Source organism: Ambystoma mexicanum, chromosome 2p (assembly GCF_040938575.1).
Source record: "Ambystoma mexicanum isolate Mex_15411 chromosome 2p, UKY_AmexF1_1, whole genome shotgun sequence".
Taxonomy (NCBI): domain Eukaryota; kingdom Metazoa; phylum Chordata; class Amphibia; order Caudata; family Ambystomatidae; genus Ambystoma; species Ambystoma mexicanum.
The window spans coordinates 966,725,465-966,743,850 of record NC_090923.1 but is presented as its reverse complement, the minus strand read 5'-3'; the positions used below and the strand labels follow the sequence as shown (position 1 = coordinate 966,743,850).

General features: G+C 44.1%; 1 protein-coding gene across 1 annotated transcript in view; it reads left to right on the top strand.

Moving 5' to 3' along the window:
• Window positions 1-18,386, top strand: part of LOC138566975 (endothelial PAS domain-containing protein 1-like) — a 423,252-nt gene that overhangs the window by 177,886 nt on the left and 226,980 nt on the right. The window contains exon 2 of the mRNA XM_069644763.1: window positions 177-367. Within this exon, the coding sequence (XP_069500864.1) occupies window positions 177-367 (191 nt within the window). The remainder of the gene's footprint in view (window positions 1-176; window positions 368-18,386) is intronic.

The window sequence follows — 18,386 nt, the reverse complement described above, 5'->3', positions numbered from 1 at the left end:
CCCCCACCCCATATGCCAACCATTACCCCCACTCCCTATTAAGTGCAGACAGGCAATTCAGCTTTTAGTCAGTTCCTTCCTTGTAACATGGTGTCCTCCCACTCCAAAATGCTTTTAATGGATAACTATTATAAACCTAGTGACCCATGTCTAAAGGCTACAATTATGCCTTCCAGGATGTGCTCAGAAAAGAGGCGGGAGAAGTCCAGGAATGCCGCGAGACATCGGCGCTCTAAGGAGAGTGAGCTGTTCCTGGAGCTGGCCCAGCAGCTGCCTTTGCCCACAAGCATCACCTCTCAACTGGACAAGGCGTCCATCATGCGGCTGGCCATCAGCTTCATGCGCCTGAAGGACCTCGTGTCGGAAGGTAAGTGCAAGGGACGCCTCTATAATGTGCTGCAGGCCCACGGTCGCAATGCTCCAGCACCTTAAAGAGCAGAGACGCGGCCATGCATGTTATCTTCTGGAGCTTTCAAGCATCGAATCATTTTATTGTGAAGTAGCTGTTTGCACCATTGCTATGTAACACATCTCTGGTAGTCAGAAGTCACTTTTGTGACTAATTTGCGGTACTCAATTGTTTATGGGCAGCAGCTAAACTCGTGTAATGTTCTGCATCGTTTGGTTAGCGTTGGGTTTCTTTCTTTTCACGTGATTGCAACTCCACCTGGCAACCATGTTCGGGACTGGTGCAAAGAATCGTTCTTCTCTGGGCAAAGTGTCATTTTGTTGCCCACTTTTATTTACACTGTGATTACGTTTGATGTTCTTAGTTCCGAAATGGTCCCCCAGGGGCCCTAGCAGGATGCCTAAAAGGGCCTTATACTAGCACGAGCCCTGTTCCTGGAGGTCAGTACTCCCTCGGCAGCCATCTTTGTGAAACGCAGAAAGCATGCATGCTTCTGCTTGATGTGGTGTTGCCTGTTACTTGTGCTCTAGCCACCTTGGGCCTCATTACAAGTGTGGCGGTGAGGGCACAAAGTGGCGGTGTGAGGAATTGCCATATGACAAGAGCACTGAGACCCGGCTTTTTTGATTTTTGTTATCTAAAATGATGCAGGTAATTCCTTCTCCACAGGGGTAATCTGCTCACCAAATTCCCATTTGCCGAAACTCTGTGAAAAAACATAGTGCACTCGTGCCCTGCCACATCGGTAGCCTGATCCGTAGCACCCACTCCGCTTGTGGTACAGAGCGGGTTTAAATGTCACAAGATGCTCACTTGACCACAGCTGCAACAGCGTTTCACTGCTGCATCAGTGCAAAATTTACGATATGTCCCCGGTACCCAAATCATGAGTAACCCATGCTGCTGGCAGGGTAATCTCAAAGAATAATCTATGCCTGGGTTTATGCATAGTGCATGGCGATACTTATGATTATGGCCGCCACATCCCAATTGATATTGCACATGTGTCAGCGCCTTTTAGTCAGCTTTACTGCTGAAGGGATTGTGTATTTGAGTCAGTCGGGTCAAAACTGCCACATGGCAGGACAGAACCCCTGAGGATCTGGCCTATCTTTGATTCTCTTGGGAGGGTCGGTAACCCCTTCCCTCAGAGACAGCTACAGAGCAGGCAGCTGCCCCAGGTATCAAAAGAGCACACCCATTATGGAGGAGTAGCCTCACACCAGGGTGCTGCATATTCAAGGGGCTTTGTTGTTCAGTAGAAGGGAAGGGGGAAAGAGTAGGATAGGAAGGAGTGCTGTGGGCAGTGGAAGAAGCTTTCCACCATTTTCTTTCTAGCTTTCCCTTTCCCATCCCCTCCACTTCCTCTGTAGCAAAGCACTCTGGGTGAAAAGATCACAAGGGCAGAATCCACTCCACGCAGGAGCAGGGATTGGTCTCCTAATGCAGGCTAGCTTTAGACCAATCACCTGAGGACTTGTGCCCTTAAAAGAGGGGGTCTCACAACCCTTCAAAAGAACACCTTCAGTGCTTTGAAGATCCTTTAAGGCCGAAGAGAAATTCTGAAGACTCTCACCTGGATATCTTTTGGAGCAGTTGCACTGGCCAAAGTCCTCCACCGGAGATGAAGAAAGAACCGTCCAAGACAGAAGAGAGCTCTGTCCCCAAATCACTCCCAGGGAACATAGGGAGTGACCAGTGCTGTGGACAAGGACCAACAATCTCCAACGGATCTTCTGTGCTAGAAGAGCAGTCCCTGATCTGGAGGATCCTGTCCTTGAATTCTTTGCAAAAGCCTCACAGCAACTCAGAGGGCCCGATCAACTCCCTGCTTACCTGCACCTAACCCGACCATCTGTGTTCCTGATCAAGATGGAAGGTGCTTATGCTGGTATCTTCTTTCCTCCAACCAGTTGAACTATTGACACTGCACTGTGCCCTCACCAAGCACATCACTTGCCAGGCCCGAAGTGCCTTCTGACCGCAGAACTGCCACCTCATTCTTGCACATTGACGCCCCCTCGATCACCACTGCATGACCTTTGCCTGTCGACTCGGCCTGGCCAACATTGAAGCATTCTTGGGACCGCCCGACCTTCATCACTTGAACTGCTGCCGCTTGACCGCACCTAGAACCCACCTTTGCCCCTGCATGACACCGCTTGTTGACAAGGACCTCACAGTTCTATGTGCCCAACAGCCTGATCAGTTTGCATCGTTGTTCGAACCAGGGTCTGACGTGCCAGTCCATCAAGAATCAAATTCAGGGACTGTGACACTGAACTGCCCTCACAGCCCAGATGGGCCCTAGAGACTGGTTAGGTCATGATCGTCCTTGTCTTCATCAAGATATCCTTTTTGGTAGTACCTTACCTATCACCCTTGGAGCTGTACTCAAAGTGCTGCTTTCTCCAGTCTGTTGCATCTCTTTTGTTCTTTCCTTTGGGGTAGGTTTTTGTATAGAAATCCATTTCGTTCCTCTTGCAGATGGTGTGTTTTATTAAAGTGTTTACATTTTTATAGAACCTACTGGTTCACCTTCAAACCCCTCTTAAGATTATAGCTTTCCTCGACCTGTTTTACCATGGAAAGACAAAGGAGGTATATCACTTGATTGTCCCTGTTTTTGATAGCGTTGAGGTTTGGTTTCTAGAAGTCTGAGGGTTGAATGGCCCGTTTTAGTCCAATGCAAACTTTTACTCTGGCGAGGCATAATCCAATTAATCACAGACAGTAATTCTGTTACCGCCACTTTTCCCACACCAATCAATTGTAATTTTTGGTGGTTTTACCACCAGCACAATTACTGTGCAATATATCTGCTGATTTTTTGAGAAAAAAAGGCAGATTCACCGCCAGCTTGTTGCTGGAGGTAAATCCTCCTATTTACCTCCAAATGTCAGCGGATTTACAGCACTGTAATTCCACTAGCAGTCAATCCGCCAAAAATCCCCATGGAGTCCTATGGTAACTTCAGTGGTCCAAGTCGTGATAATGATAATTGGGTTTGGTGGTATTTTGGTGGATTTACCACCGGAACATCGCCAAACTCGTAATGAGGCCCATTGTTTCTTTTATAGGGATAATCCCTGCATTCAGGTCAGACAGTGCCAGTAAGGGACCACAAACCCAATTCCAATTAGGCCTGAGCCTAACCAGGGTCCCTTGGAGGGCTCTTGGCCTTTACCATCCCTGGCAACCCCTGCATTATCACTTTTAGCCCTTGAGGACATTTCCCCACGGTTATAATGGTATTTTGGGGGGGGAGTACATTTGTGACTTTCACGGGTGCCAAATTCCCCTGAACAAAAAACAAGATGGCCAACATGGAAGTAAGTGATGGGCATAAGTCCCCTCACTCTTTCCATGGTAACAAGCAGAGATCTCATGTTTTCCTATGTGCTTGTTTTTTCTCCTTAATATGGTACTTTATCTCTGTGAGCTAAAACATCAGGGCTGTATTTACACAGAGAAACACAAAAGTATAATTGTCCTACTTTACTTTCATTGGTTTATATAACAAAGAAGCATGCATTTGTCACCATATTTCTTTGCATGTAGACTAGAAAGAGGGCCTTTTAGGGATATCTAAGAAATGTGGCTAAGCTATATCCAGCAATTAGCCAATTTTATGGAGATTCGCAGACAATTAGCCAATTTTATGGAGATTCGCAGAAGGGTATTTCTTTCAAAAAACATATTTTGAAACTTGCCTTTAGGTAAGAAATTTACAAATGTACTGAATGCGTTTACCACACAGTGAATATGCTGATCGAAAGCACAACCAGTGCCTCATATCTAGCAATAGAGTTTAAAATTGATCATATATCAAAGCCGCTGTTTCACTGTCACTACAGAGAAAGACAGACACATCTCGACCCACAAGACAAAGGAGCGGGGAAGGAGAGGAAGGAAGGAAGGAAGGAAGGAAGGAAGGAAGGAAGGAAGGAAGGAAGGAAGGAAGGAAGGAAGGAAGGAAGGAAGGAAGGAAGGAAGGAAGGAAGGAAGGAAGGAAGGAAGGAAGGAAGGAAGGAAGGAAGGAAGGAAGGAAGGAAGGAAGGAAGGAAATACAAGAAAAGGTGAGGTGAGGGGGATAGATCACCTATACATATTGAGAGTTAAGTTTTCAATCACCCTACAGCTCCAGTGAGCTACTCTCAGTATCTCATATCTTTCAATTTGGAGGATTGTATTGCTGTACTAAGTCCTCTATGTAAGTCTTTGAATCAAGAGGGAGGTGCACATTTTAAAAGAAGGACACAGGATATTATTAAAGGCTCAGTCAGGGATGGTAGAAGGCGATTTCAGTAACATGATGGACCAAGCACCAGACCAATCCAAGGAAAGGAACCACCGAAGATGACGCCAAGGTTGAGGGGCATCTGGCGGGCCAGCCATCCAAAACAGAGGGAGCTTTTCTCTTCGGCACACTTCACACCCTCAAGGTTAGATTATGTGTTCCTACAGGAAAGAGACATGGAAAGGGCAGTACATATATAATTTACATCAGTGACGCTCTCCAGTCACTAATCACTATCCCCTAATAAGCGGCAAAGTGTTGACCTTCCCGAAAACAAGGGACAACCTTAGGCAGAAAGAGATTGCACTCTCCCCCACGCACTTGCACAATCTGAATGACACAAGGCCTATTAAGATCATTTGTTTTGTCCTCACTCTACCATTCCTTGTCTTGTCGCGCCTACACACACTTGTGTACAGGCGCATTATAAATGACTTATCATATCATGTCGGGAATAAGAAGAGGGAAGTGCTAGGCTGAAAAAAGTACATGTGGAAAAATCTAAACATGCCTTAAGGGAGCTGAAATGGATCAGTCTAAAACACCATGTTAAGGCTATTGGGGATTGACACCGTCCTACCACCACTTGTAATCCCATGGTAAAACCACAGGACCAAGTGGCGGTAACAGTAAGCAAGTTTGGCTGTAATTTGTCAGATTTACCACCGAATTACCACCAAACTCATGATGAGGCCCTTAGTTAGATTAGAAATATTTCCACCACCAAACTTGGAAAATAGTTTTGCTCATGCCCACAGCCTAAAGCGCTGGACGGATTTGTAACAAACTTGCGCGAGTAGCAGCGGCTTTGTCCCAAAAGTTTGGTTTTGCAAATTTGGTATAAATCTGTCCAGTCGTTTATAAACAAATGACTGAAAAGTAGGTACAAAAAAGAAGTTAGTGATGTCTGCATCTAGTCCGCAGACTCACTTCCTGATTCGGTGTGCGGGTCGCCTTTTGAACAACCTGAGAGCCGCGTGACATTCGCAGACGTTGTACTCACCCACTGATTGGTGAATTAAAAATGTGAGATCCGTGAACACATTTGAAACCGATGTCATGTTGGATTTGCGGACTGTGCCGCAAACGTCCGCAAACGTCGCTGTAAAAACATATTAAAAAACAAAATATTACATATGTAAAATTAATTTCTGGGGAGGTCAGGAGTGATGAGGATGGGAGGGGATATGTCCAGAAAAAGACAAAAATCTGGTGTTTCTTCATCTCCGAAGTCTGCGAATATCTGCATTATAGGGACAGTGAAAAGCAGTTTTTGGATGGCTTATAATGTTGGCATCATTCAATGAAACTACATGAAGACTTTTTAGACCAAACTTCGAATGCTTCTGCAAAGTTTGATGCTGTTTTGCCAAGTGGGGGCAAAGGTACAGTGGAGTTCCCAAAGTTTTTGAACGGGTTATAAATTTGGTGCCTTTTGACGAATCTGCATTAAAGATCGCAAGGAGATTTTATATCAAACCTTGAATGTTTTTGAAAGGTTTGATGAGATTTTGTGAAAAGGGGGCAAAATTAGAGGGGTGTCACAACATGTTTAGATGGCTTAGAACCTTTGTGCCATTTCACAAGTCTGCACAAATGTTTGCAAAAAGATTATATACCCAACCTTGAATGTGCAAAGTTTGAATGGATATTTTCAAGTGGGGGATACGTTATAGCACAATATTTTGTATGTATATTTTGAACATTTAAAAAACATAAAACATGGACTGATTGGCAGCAAACTTGTGCGAGGAGCATTGTCAAGGACCCGAAGGCATGGTTTCGCAAATGTGACTGTTTTATGTTTTGAAAAGTGTCATGCTGTAGGTACAAAAAATAGTGACATACTTTTGGTGACTGAGGTATAGCCTGTGGCTGCCATGACCCGCACAATTTGGCTACAGACGATGGCCATGGGGGACCGGTACTGGGGTTAAAGTGGGCATGGACAGCAGGGTCTGGGTATGTGGTAACGTTTTTCGAAATCAGCATAGGTTTGAATGGGGAAACAAATTCTGTTTGCGGCTGCATTCCCAAGTGGTGGATAGGATAGCAGCAAAGTCTTGTGAGGAGCATCAACAAGGACGTGAAAGTATAGTTTTGCAAATGTGTGCTGTTTTTTTTAGTTTTTCTAAAGAATCAAAATGTAAGTACAAACAATAGTGTTATAACGTTGGTGCCTGGGAAGTGGGTGTGGCCTTTGGCAAGGACAAATCTCTACTCTGATTTACTTATTGGAGCATGAGCATGCCCAATGGATTTTGGAGACTGGTCATGGCTGCAAGCCATGAGCACTAGCTATTGATAACATTATGAGGGTATAGTGGACTATGAACTAGGATGCTGGGCAGGTGCAGTGGGCAACGGGGGGTGGGGTTTAGTGGGCGGAGATCATCGTCGAGCTTCATGCGTAGGCAATTGAGCTATGACCTGCATCTCCAGCATGCACTGCTGATAACGATAAACATCAGTATGCGTTGCAAAAAATGTTTGTTATAGGAGGTTCATAGGCCACATTGTTAGCCAACATTCAAACAACGGGTGATAGAATATGTCATTTAAATGCATACTTTGCTAATATGCACTATGGCCATGCGCCTGTGGAGGTCCACATGTGGAGGACAACCACACATGCCTGCAACATTGCAGAAATCAAGATGATTGCTGGTCTAGATCTATAGAGAAGACAATAAGCCTTTAAAAACTCAGGCAATTCTAGGCATGCTGGAATTGTAGTGATTTTATCTTTTTTTGTTGTTGCTTTTTGCACGTGTGGTCCTGGGAGTAACAATTCACCCAGCCTAGTGGGCAATCAACCTTTTGCCCCCCTTTCCTGTCTCTCTGTGCTGTCTCTACATATTAATGCACCACTTTTCACCCATCTATATCCATGCATCTGTATTTCACGCTGTAATTATCTCTATATGTCCAATATGATTTCTGAAATTAGTGAGTTTTTAATCCGCACATGAAGGTGGGTCGTGAATAGGTAGTTAGCTAACAGTATTACATACTTATCAGGTGTTGGAAAGTCAGTGCATTGACCAAAGTTGCAATAGGTTGCAGAGTCCCAATGGTGAAAATATTTAAACAATGGACAACATGTATGAAGTGGTTGTATTGGGAACAAGGTGGAAAAGCCTGTTCTGATGGTGTGTTTTCGAATTTAGTTTTTTCCGAAGTGAGTAGATGGCTTGGACATGTACTGGCGTGATACAATAATGTTTTGTTGTGATGCTGCTGCTTGACTTTACATTGAAGAAAGACTGGCACTTGTTTGTAAAATCTATTCGGGCAGTAAAGCAATCACCACCTAGCCCGGTCTGAACCCAACAGGCAGACAGATCTGCATCCCAACCACGTTGTTGCAGGATGGCCCCCCTTTTGTGCATCCATATGAAACAATGCATACATGCTCAGGCAGGGATTTAAGTAGGCAGGGGCCAGCCGGGGCCAAGCACTGGCAGTCTCCAGAAATGGCTCCTGAGCCGGGTCCTACCCAACCCACCCCGATAACACCGGGCCATGCCGACACCTCAAGCAGCCATGTAGCCAAAGCAAAGCACAGTTACACAAAGTGCCTGCAGGTGTTAGCACTTCGGAAGTACTGACATCTGCAGACAACAAGTGTAAGTGTGGCTTAGTCTACACGGCTGTCAGATGACTCTAAACTACGAAACAGTAGGAGGGCTGGAGGGCCCAGTCTCTCCTTTTGTTTCTGAGTAAAGAGTTATTATGCAGCATGAAGCTTTTGAAATGAGGCTTCATGATGTGTCATGACTCTTTACTTGGAAACATAAGGAGAGACTGGCCCTTCAGCCCTCCTCCTGTTTTGTAGTACAGAGTGATCACGCAGCAGGCAACCCTTTCATTCAAGGAGCCCATGTTTTTTACCCACGCAGCGTCTTGAATGAAAGCGTTGCCTGCTGTGTGTGAGGGCTGCGGCACACTGGTGTGAAAAGGTAATAATGCTAGTGCACCTCAGCATTCCCTTATTTCTCCAGTACCCCTGCCCCACATTGCACACTAGGAAACAGCAATGTGTGGTGTATGTGTTGTGCACCCAGGGTCGGAATAGGGCACTGAATTGTGTCGGGTAAAAGTAAAAGTGGTCTATATTTGCTAATGACAATTTATTGCTGTTGTAACAGACTGTTTGAATAGTGCCAAAGGGGGATTTATTTGATGAAATGAAATACAAATTGTGAAATTTAAAGAATATTTGCTGAGCAACAGTGGTCAAAACTACTAGCCACACCTTGAAGAAACTCTTCTAAGTGGGTCACATTGGCCAAAAAAGTGCCCCACTTTGACCAAGAAAACTGGGACACATTAGCATTTTCTATTTTTGTTTTGGACATTGCACTATTGCTCTATAGGCCAGCCTGAGCCTGTGTCCACCTCACCTGGGTGCATTATTTATTTATTGGGTATTTATAATCCGCCTATACACAAGTGTTTCGAGGCTCAACAAGACAAGAGGGTGGGGGAACAGGGAGGACAAAACAAAACAATCCTACTAGACCTTGTGACATTTTGAGCATGCAAGTGCAGTAATGAGAAGTGCAGGAGAGAGGGGAGGGGGAGAGTTGGTGAGGGTGGGAGGGCCCGTGAGGAAGCGAGTGCCAGGAGAAAGCAGAGAGTGCGGGGGAAGGAAGTTCCACAAGCTAAGTGCAAGGTAAGGGGCTGGAAGGGCTACAAGGGTGCAGGCCCAGCCAGGCTAGTGCAGGGGGAGGCGGCTGGAAAGGGAAAGTGCAGAATGAGTGGGGGTGGGGTCAGGAGAGACCTAGTGCAGGTGTAGACTGGACTAGGGGTGCCTGGTGCCCTGTAAGACTCTGAAGGAACCAGGCAGCCAGTCAAAGGCAGACAGCGACATTAGCAGGGGAGAGGGAGGGAAGAGGAGAAAAGGAATGCCTTGGGAAGCTTCTGGAACATAAGGAGATCCAGCTCAAGTCTGAGAGGGGCAGGGAGGCCATTCCAGAGGGAGGCACCTGTGGTGGAGACAGATCTACCCCCCACTCTCTGCTTGGAAAAGCATCTGATCTGCAGAGAGTTAGTGCTAGACAACCGAAGGACTCTAACAGGGAGGTATTTAAGGAGAGAGAGTTGGATGTAGCGGGGTTCTGATGAGGCGAGGCCGGATCACTTTAGCAATATTTATTCAAGCCCATAGAACGCAGCTTCTGCTTTGGCCTCATCCACCAACTGATAAGTTCCTCCAATCAATTCTAGAACATAAAGAGCTTAGAGCGCCGAACATTGAAGTCAGAACAAGGTAAGTCACAACAATTTGAACATAACGTAACATATCTTCCCCTCTAATGAGAGGACAACAACAAATAAGGAAAGGGAGTGAGGGCTTGTTACAAATTCAATGAAAATTGAAATAGAGAAAAATAAACTTGGCAATTGGAGGATTAATTGACAACCGGCTGGTTATCAAAATGAAAAACAACTTAGATGTCATTGTACAGTCTTTCAAATAGCCCAGGGCTTTCCTTGCCCTTCCACTAACTCGGACACAATCACAGTCATCATTTGTGGCTCCCCCACACATCTCAGTATCAGGATCATCATTTTTGGCTTCCCCAATCTCTGTATCCGCTGGGTCACCCTTTTTGAAGCAAGCCAATATGCCCATTGACCATACCTCGCCCCCCTCAACAATTACCACTCCATTTCTCACAGCAGTAATTCTTTTGGGACCCAGAAATGTACTTTCAGAACATTTGGCACCCACCCTGGGATTCTTCACCAATATCCAATCATCAACAGCCCACATGCGATCTTTCGCGCCGTGACAATCAACTACTCTCTTTTAATGATCCTGCCCTCTCTCACCACTTTCATGACTTTTTCACGGTTCACCCCAACCAGGACCGCTGAGACCATCCACCCTGGGCCCAGCTTGGTTTTAGTTTTTTTTTTAAACTATGCAATGGTTATAGAATAAACCTTCTGCATTACATATAAAATATAATAAAATATATTAATCACATACAATTTCAGCTTTCAGCTATTCATCACATACAATTACAGCTTAGTTCCTGGCATGTGGCTATTCAACAAAACAAAGAGCAATATTTTTGTCACTGAGTGTGGGGTGGTGCAAGATCCCCAGACCAACTGTCTTAAGACTACCAAAACAGCTCTCAATGCCAACTGAATCCCCCCTTGATAAATCTATTGACCATTTCTACTTAGCCATTCCCCTGGGATGTCATAGTGCTTTGTGCACATGAGCTATGGAATAGTCTTCCAAAAACGTCTTCATCATTTCAGAGGAGAAGTGTACACCATTGTCGGTCACTAAAACTTTGGGAAACCCTTCTGTGAAAAACACATTCTCAACAGTCATCGCTTCTCTTGCCCATTCCACCCACTTGGAATGGTAGTCCACCGTAAAAAACAAATATTTAAATTCATCTCCAAATCCTTGAATTGGTCCCATCACACCCACAGCAATTTTCTGCCAGAACCGGGCTGGCACTTTAACAGGAATTAAGGGTGTCTCACAAACTACAGTGTTTTTGTTGCTCAACAAACATTCTCCACAATCGCTCACCAACTTTTCAACTGGGCCATTCTTTGACCGTCTATTCAGCAATCACCTTTCAAACTTTGTCCTCGGCAACTGCATGTTCCATTTCTTTCTCATGAATAGCACCTTGTTCAATGCTTGCCACAACTAATCCTTCAGTGGTAACAGGACAAGCAATCCGCTACTGAATTACTCTTACCTGCTAGATAACATACACCAAAATCATACTTGTATAAACCCAGCAGCCACTTCGATACTCTGGGAGATCCTCTGCTCCAACCGCACTAGACATCATTTGTACCAAGGGTTTGTGATCTGATCTAACTATGAAACGCTGGCCCCATACAAAAGAATTGAAATGTAGCACTACCCAATACACAGTTAACGCTTCCCTCTCTACTATGGTATAGTTACTCTTTACACCCCTCTGGGGTTTGGAGACAAACACCACCACATGTTCCTCCCCTTTTTCATCATTCTTGGTCAATGACTCTCCTAGACCCATAATGATGGCATCAACAGTAAGGCATGTTCTGCTTCTGGCTGAAAATGTCCCCAAAGATGGAGCACTGGCAACTCTCACCTTACATTCCCCTGACCCCACGCATCTCACCCCGTTCTTTAGTAACCTTCTAAGGGGTGTTGATAAAGCTGCAATATTCTCTACAAACTTGTGATAGTATTCTGATACACCCAGGAAGGAACGTAGCTGTTCCTTATCTTTGGGTTTAGGGGCCAGACTTATTGCTTCAACCAAACAGTGTTTTGGGACAATACCTTCAGCCGAGATGCAATAACACAAATACTCCACACTTTGCATACCAATCCTGCATCCTTTTGACAGTAAGACCTGCTTCCTTCAATGTGCACAATTCGTCTCTCAAGACCTTATCATGCTCCTTGACAGAGCTGGCATGAACTAGCACATCGTCTTGGAATATGATGACTATTCCCACACACTCCAGTACTTTTTCAATAGCTCGCTGGAAAACAGCAGCCACCAATGCTAGCCCAAAGGGCATTCAGCGATATTTGAAAGTTCTTTCCGGTGTGATGAAGGAAGTGAGATCTTAACAGTGGTACCTGATGGTAAGATGTAGAGAGGTTAATAACCGTGAAATGTCTGGCGTCTGCTAAAAGAGCCAATACATCAGAAATTACAGGCAAGGTATGTCTGTTCACTAATATATTTCTGTTCAGATCCCTGAGGTCTATTCATAGCCTCAGACTCCCATTGGGCTCCACCACCAGAACCACTGTAGATAGCCATTGCGTGCCTTCAACCGTTTCAGTCACGCCCTTCTGCAACAGTGTGTCGAGCTCATCCTTTAGTTGCCCTCGTAGGTGGGGAGGAACAGGGCATATTTTGCATTAAGGCAAAGATCATTAGCAGTGCACCATGCCTGAATAGCAGACAGGCAGTCAGGAATGAGAGAGGAAGAGGAGGAGGAAGAGGAGGGAAGCTTGAAGGAGAGCTGTGTGTCATCTGCATAACACTGGAAGTTAGGAGAGAAGGTGGAGGTCAAATGGGCTAGAGGGCCAGGTAGATGTTGAAAAGCTAGGGCAAAAGGATAGAGCCCTGGGGGGACACCGCAAGTAGAGAGTGAGATGGTGGAGAGAAAAGGGCCCTGTTGAACCTGGGTGGGTCCGTCCGAGAGGCAGGAGGTCAGCCAGTCCAGAGCCAGATCCGTGATGCGAAGGGGATCACAGAGCTGATTTATCAGGGTGGCATGGTTGACAGTATCAAAGGCAGAGGGAAGGTCAAGGAGAATGAGAACAGAAGGAGAGTTGGAATCGGGATTAGAGAGCAAGTCTTCACGGATTTTCAGGAGAGCAGTTTTCGTACCTCTGGCAGCCCTAAAGCCAGACTGGTGGTCCTAAAAGACAACCAACAGATTCAGTATGGTGGATAAACTGGGAGATGGCCAGCTTCTCCAAGAGTTTTCCCAGGAAGGAGGTGATGGGGATAGGGTGGTAGTTTGCCAGACAGGAAGGGTCAGCAGAAGGCTTTTTCAGGAGAGGGTGCACAAGGGAGTGCTTGAGGAGCGAGGGAAATGATCCAGTGGAAAAGGAGTGATTCCAAAAATCAGCCAAGGGTGGAGCAAGGGAGACTATGTTGTCCTTGATAGTTCTGGAGGAGTAGGGAGCACCTGTTTGGATGAGACTTTCATAGAGCAGACTTGTCTAGAAACTCATCAGGTGTTATGGGAGAACAAGAGGAGAGTTTGAGGGGAGGGAAGGGGTGGCCAGGGGAGTCCTGAGAGTGGGTGAGCTAGAAGGGTGTGGAGCAGAGGAAAATGAGGACAAGATGTCCTGAGTTTTAGAAATTAAGTGAGAGGCCAGAGAAGTGCAGTTTGCCAGGGAGATGGAGAGTTGAAGGTTAGTAAGGACTGTGTCAGAGTGAAAGTCAGTGGCAAGTTAGGAAGGGGACTGAAGGTGGCAGCAAAAGCGGCAAATGACTCACTTCAGGGGTCTAATGACAGAGAAGGAGGCTGGCAGTGCATGCAGGGGCTTAGCCGGGGGACCCAGGAGGTCCAGGCGAGAGGGCAGGAGAGCATGATCAGACCAGGAGAGAGGAGTAATGAGAGGGCTGGAGATGGGATGTCTAAAGAGATGAGAGCATCCAAGGTGTGGCCGGCTGAGTGTGTCAGAGCAGAAGGAATAATGGAGAGGGAAAGAGAGTCATAGAGGTTGCAGAAGAGCCCAGAGGCTGAGTCAGGGAATCAAGGTGAATATTGAAGTCTCTGAGGGGGAGAAGCTTGGAGGAGGATGCCAGCAGAGAAGAGTTGAGGTCAGCTTATTCTGAGCAGAAGTGGGAAGACCTGGTCAGGCGGCCTATAAATGGTGGCCAAAGTAGAGAGAGGCTGTTGTATTGTACATAGACATTACAATATGGAATGGTAGTATGTCAATATTTTGGAATGTAGAATGTGGAAGAAGGGATTGGAATATTGAAGTGTCAGTTGTTATAGTATGATTAAAGGAGAAGGTTTGTGTTTCACAAGTCTCCGGTTATTGATTATCACCCTTTGATGGCACAAAACATTTGGCGACGAGGATGAAAGAAATAAAAAACGTGGACGCGTGGGAGGAGGAGAATTGAAGTTGTCGTGCAAGGAAAGCCAGGACAAAAGTGAGAATGTCTGGATGAACGGTAAGATGCAATATACAAACAAGGAAACTGTAATTGACATATTGATATAATTTATATGGAAAGAGGAGCGCTCACAAAGTCAATGGAATTGTGTTTAATTTTGAAACGCTACGAAATGTACGCACGTACCAGGGTGCGCGAGGAAAGCAGAGCGCGAGTGCCTGAAGCTGTTAAGCTACTGATGTAGAAACATTGCGGATACTGCTGAGGAAAGTACTTATAAACGTCAATAAACATGCCCCCATTTTGGATTTGAATACCAATGTAGGATGGTGCATACACATTAAAGAAAGGCACCTCAAAAAACGTCGATAACGTGACTCCATTTTAAGTTCATTACTTGGAAAGAAAGGTTGTCATAACAACGCAACGCGGCATACAAAAGAACGCCATAATATAAATGTGCTTGCACTGTAAAGTCCCGGAACTGTCACACGACAGCAAAATACTACATCAGAGCTTATATAACTCATGTTTACACGAGTGAATAAAAAGAAACAGGCATAGAAAATAATTGTATAAGCAAACAGTTTAAAAGGGCAACAAGAAGGACCATAACAACAAATGACTTATGCCTATTAACGTGATGCTTGTAATAAATATAATATAGTTGAATGCATCAACAAGGATGGTCTACAATTAACAAACAAACAAAGAGAAAGAGAAACACAGTGACATAAACTAAAAAGAGAGTCATAAATAAATAAATAAAAGGAGTGAAAAAACTGCAAGAAAACACAAGAGATGTCTTCTGAAAATGCAGGGGGGGGGATATGAGCACTGCATCCATAAGTACTGCGTCGCAAGGTACGTCAGGATCATCAGTTATATAAACAGATTCAACACATTTTTTGAGGAAACCTAATCCTTTTGATCTAGAACCTCAAGAGAATCAAGGACACAGGTGGCAAGAATGGATTGAAGATTTTGAAGAATTTTTGGGAGCAGTAGGAAATCAAAATGCTGTCAACAAGCTAGTCATCTTCATAAACCTAGTAGAGAGGGAAATGAAAAGCATTATTAAAACAATACCTCCAGAGGAAACATTGACATATCAACTATTAATAATGGCAATAAATACAAAGATCATTGTCCCTCCTAACAGAGATTATGAACGGTATATCTTCAATCAATGCACTCAGAACCGAAACGAGACCATTGCACAATTTGCACTACGCTTGCAGCGAAAAGCCGTGTATTGTGATTTCTCGCATTTCAATGATGACGAAGCAATCAGATTGAGAATAATTGAGGGCTGTTTGTTTTCACAATTCAGAAAACACTTATTAAAAAAGTCACTTCCATTGAAAGAAGTACTTGAACTGGCACGAATCTACAAAAGGGTGGATATGCAGGCAGCTAACATAGGGATAGACACCGTTGCTGTCATGGGTCAAAGACAAAGCACACAATGGCAAAAGAAGAACCTAGGTGAATACTATTGGTATAATAATCATAAGAGCTACGGAGAAAGGCAATGTTACAGGTGTGGATTCGAATTCCCACACAAAGGTCAATGTCCAGCTCTAGGCCACATGTGTCTACATTGTGGTCAAGAAAACCACTTTGAAAATATCTGCAGAGAAAAAATGCCCTGGATGCCTGCGCAGAAATCAAGTGGACAAGTAATTCCAAACTGAAGGTATGAGAATCAGAGACAATTTAATACAAGAACAAACAAAGAAGGAGTGGAGGAAGTGAAACCAAGATCCAGTCAACCAAACTTCCGACTAAGTCAACCGAACTTTCGATCAGGATTTGTGAAGACCATGGATGCTCTGGAAATCGAAGAAGCTGTACAAATAGGACAAACAGGATCAGAACGAATACCATTGTCACAAACAAATAAAAGTCAATGTTATATCAAAGAAATGTATAGTGATCCTTATGAAAACCCTCCAATAGAAAACAGAATAAACATGAATGCTGCCACAAACAATGAATATATAGACTATGACATGTATGGCAAAGAATATGTAAGACTAATATATGGAGCATCGGACAAAAACAGAGCCATAAAAGTAACTATAGGTCTAGGAAATCAAAACATACCTTTCTTGGTAGACACTGGAGCCACGGTGAATGTGACGAGCAACAAGATATATGAGGGAATAGCACAGTTATACCTGTTACAACCATCAAGAGCCAGCATATTTCAATGGGGCACTACACGGCCATTGAATGAGAAAGAGAAATTCATATGTGACCTAATACATAAGGAAACTCACATGCACATGAAATATTTGTCATAAACAGCCCTGTAGAAGGAACATGTCTCATCAGCTGCAAGACTGCAACAGGTCTGAAAATTATTAATGTGAACTATAACAAGAGTGAGATGATAAAGGGTATTCCACCTCAGAGGCAGGATATACAAAATATAATGGAAGGAGAAATGAACATAGAAGTGATCCAGAAGAAATTTTCCAATTTGTTCAAAGGAGTGGGAAAGCTAAAGGGAGATGCAATACACCTTCACATTGACTCACAGGTTCAGCCAACGCCATAACATCCGAGAAAAATAGGGTTTCATCTCCAAGAAAGAGTGTCTAAAGAACTGAGACAGTTAATTGACAATGATATAATTGAAAAGGTAGAAAACGGTCCCACACCATGGGCGTCACCACTGGCAGTTGTTCCGAAAGCTGATGGACGTATCCGCTTATGTGTAGACATAAGGATTCCCAATGTAGCAATACAGAGTGAAAGAATTGAGGACATGATCATAAGATTAAATCGAGCAACGAGGTTCACAAAACTTGATTTAAATCAAGGATATCACCAACGAGAAATTGATCCTGAGTCCAGGTATATAACCACATTTGCAACTCATGAAGGCTTATATAGATATAAAAGACTAAGATTTGGAATATCATCAGCAGCAGAAATATTCCAAGAAGCAATCAGGAAAGTAATTGCTCCTGTAAAAAATACATTTAATTACAGTGATGACATATTATTGTATGGTACCACTCAGGAGGAACAAGATGAAGCACTGGAAGAAGTATGTACGGCACTACCAAATAGTGGACTAACTCTAAATGAATCTAAATGTGATGTGAATAAGAAGAGTCTACGTTTTTTTGGACATACATTTTCTGAAAAGGGGGTAAGAGCAGATTCAAGCAAAGTAATCACCATTCTCGATCTAAAACCACCAAGGAATATAACTGAAGTGAGATCATTTCTGGGAATGATAGGGTATTGTGCCCGTTATGTGCCTAATTTTGCAATGCTAACAGACCCTTTACGACAATTATTAAAGAAGGAAACAGTGTTCATGTGGGACGAAAAGTGTAAGAATAGGTTTGAATTAATAAAGAAAGCACTTGTTAATGGCCGGCAATTGGCTTACTATAACCCAGATTGGGAAACGGAAGTCACAGTGGATGCCAGCCCTGTAGGGTTGGGAGCAAATCTAGCACAAGTTGAACCAAGAAACCCAGAAAGGCATGTCATAATGTATGCTAGTCGAGCCTTGCACAAAATTGAGCAGGGATACTCACAGGCAGAAAAAGAAAGCTTAGCTGCTGTGTGGGCCTGTGAGAAATGTCATCACTTCATAGTCGGAAGACCTTTCGTACCGATTACAGATCACCAGGCTTTGATATCTCTCTTCGGAAATCCGAGAGTAAGAATGCCTCCACGAATTGAAAGGTGGGAAATACGCCTGCAAGAATACAATTATGTTATCGTACACAAACCAGGTAAAGAGGTAAACCCAGCTGATTACTTATCTCGACATCCAACAAGAGAATGAAGATAATATGCAAGTAGAGGTGGAAAACTATGTGTCATATTTGTCTACTAACGCTTTAACAACAACAATATCAAGGGCAATGTTTGCTGAAAAAAAGCAAGGGTGATCCGCCAATTCAAGCAGCAATACATTTGATGATAACTGGTCAGTGGAAAATGATATCAACAAAACACAAGATCGATAAAGAAGTAGATATAAAGGAATTACAGAGGATGGCAAAAA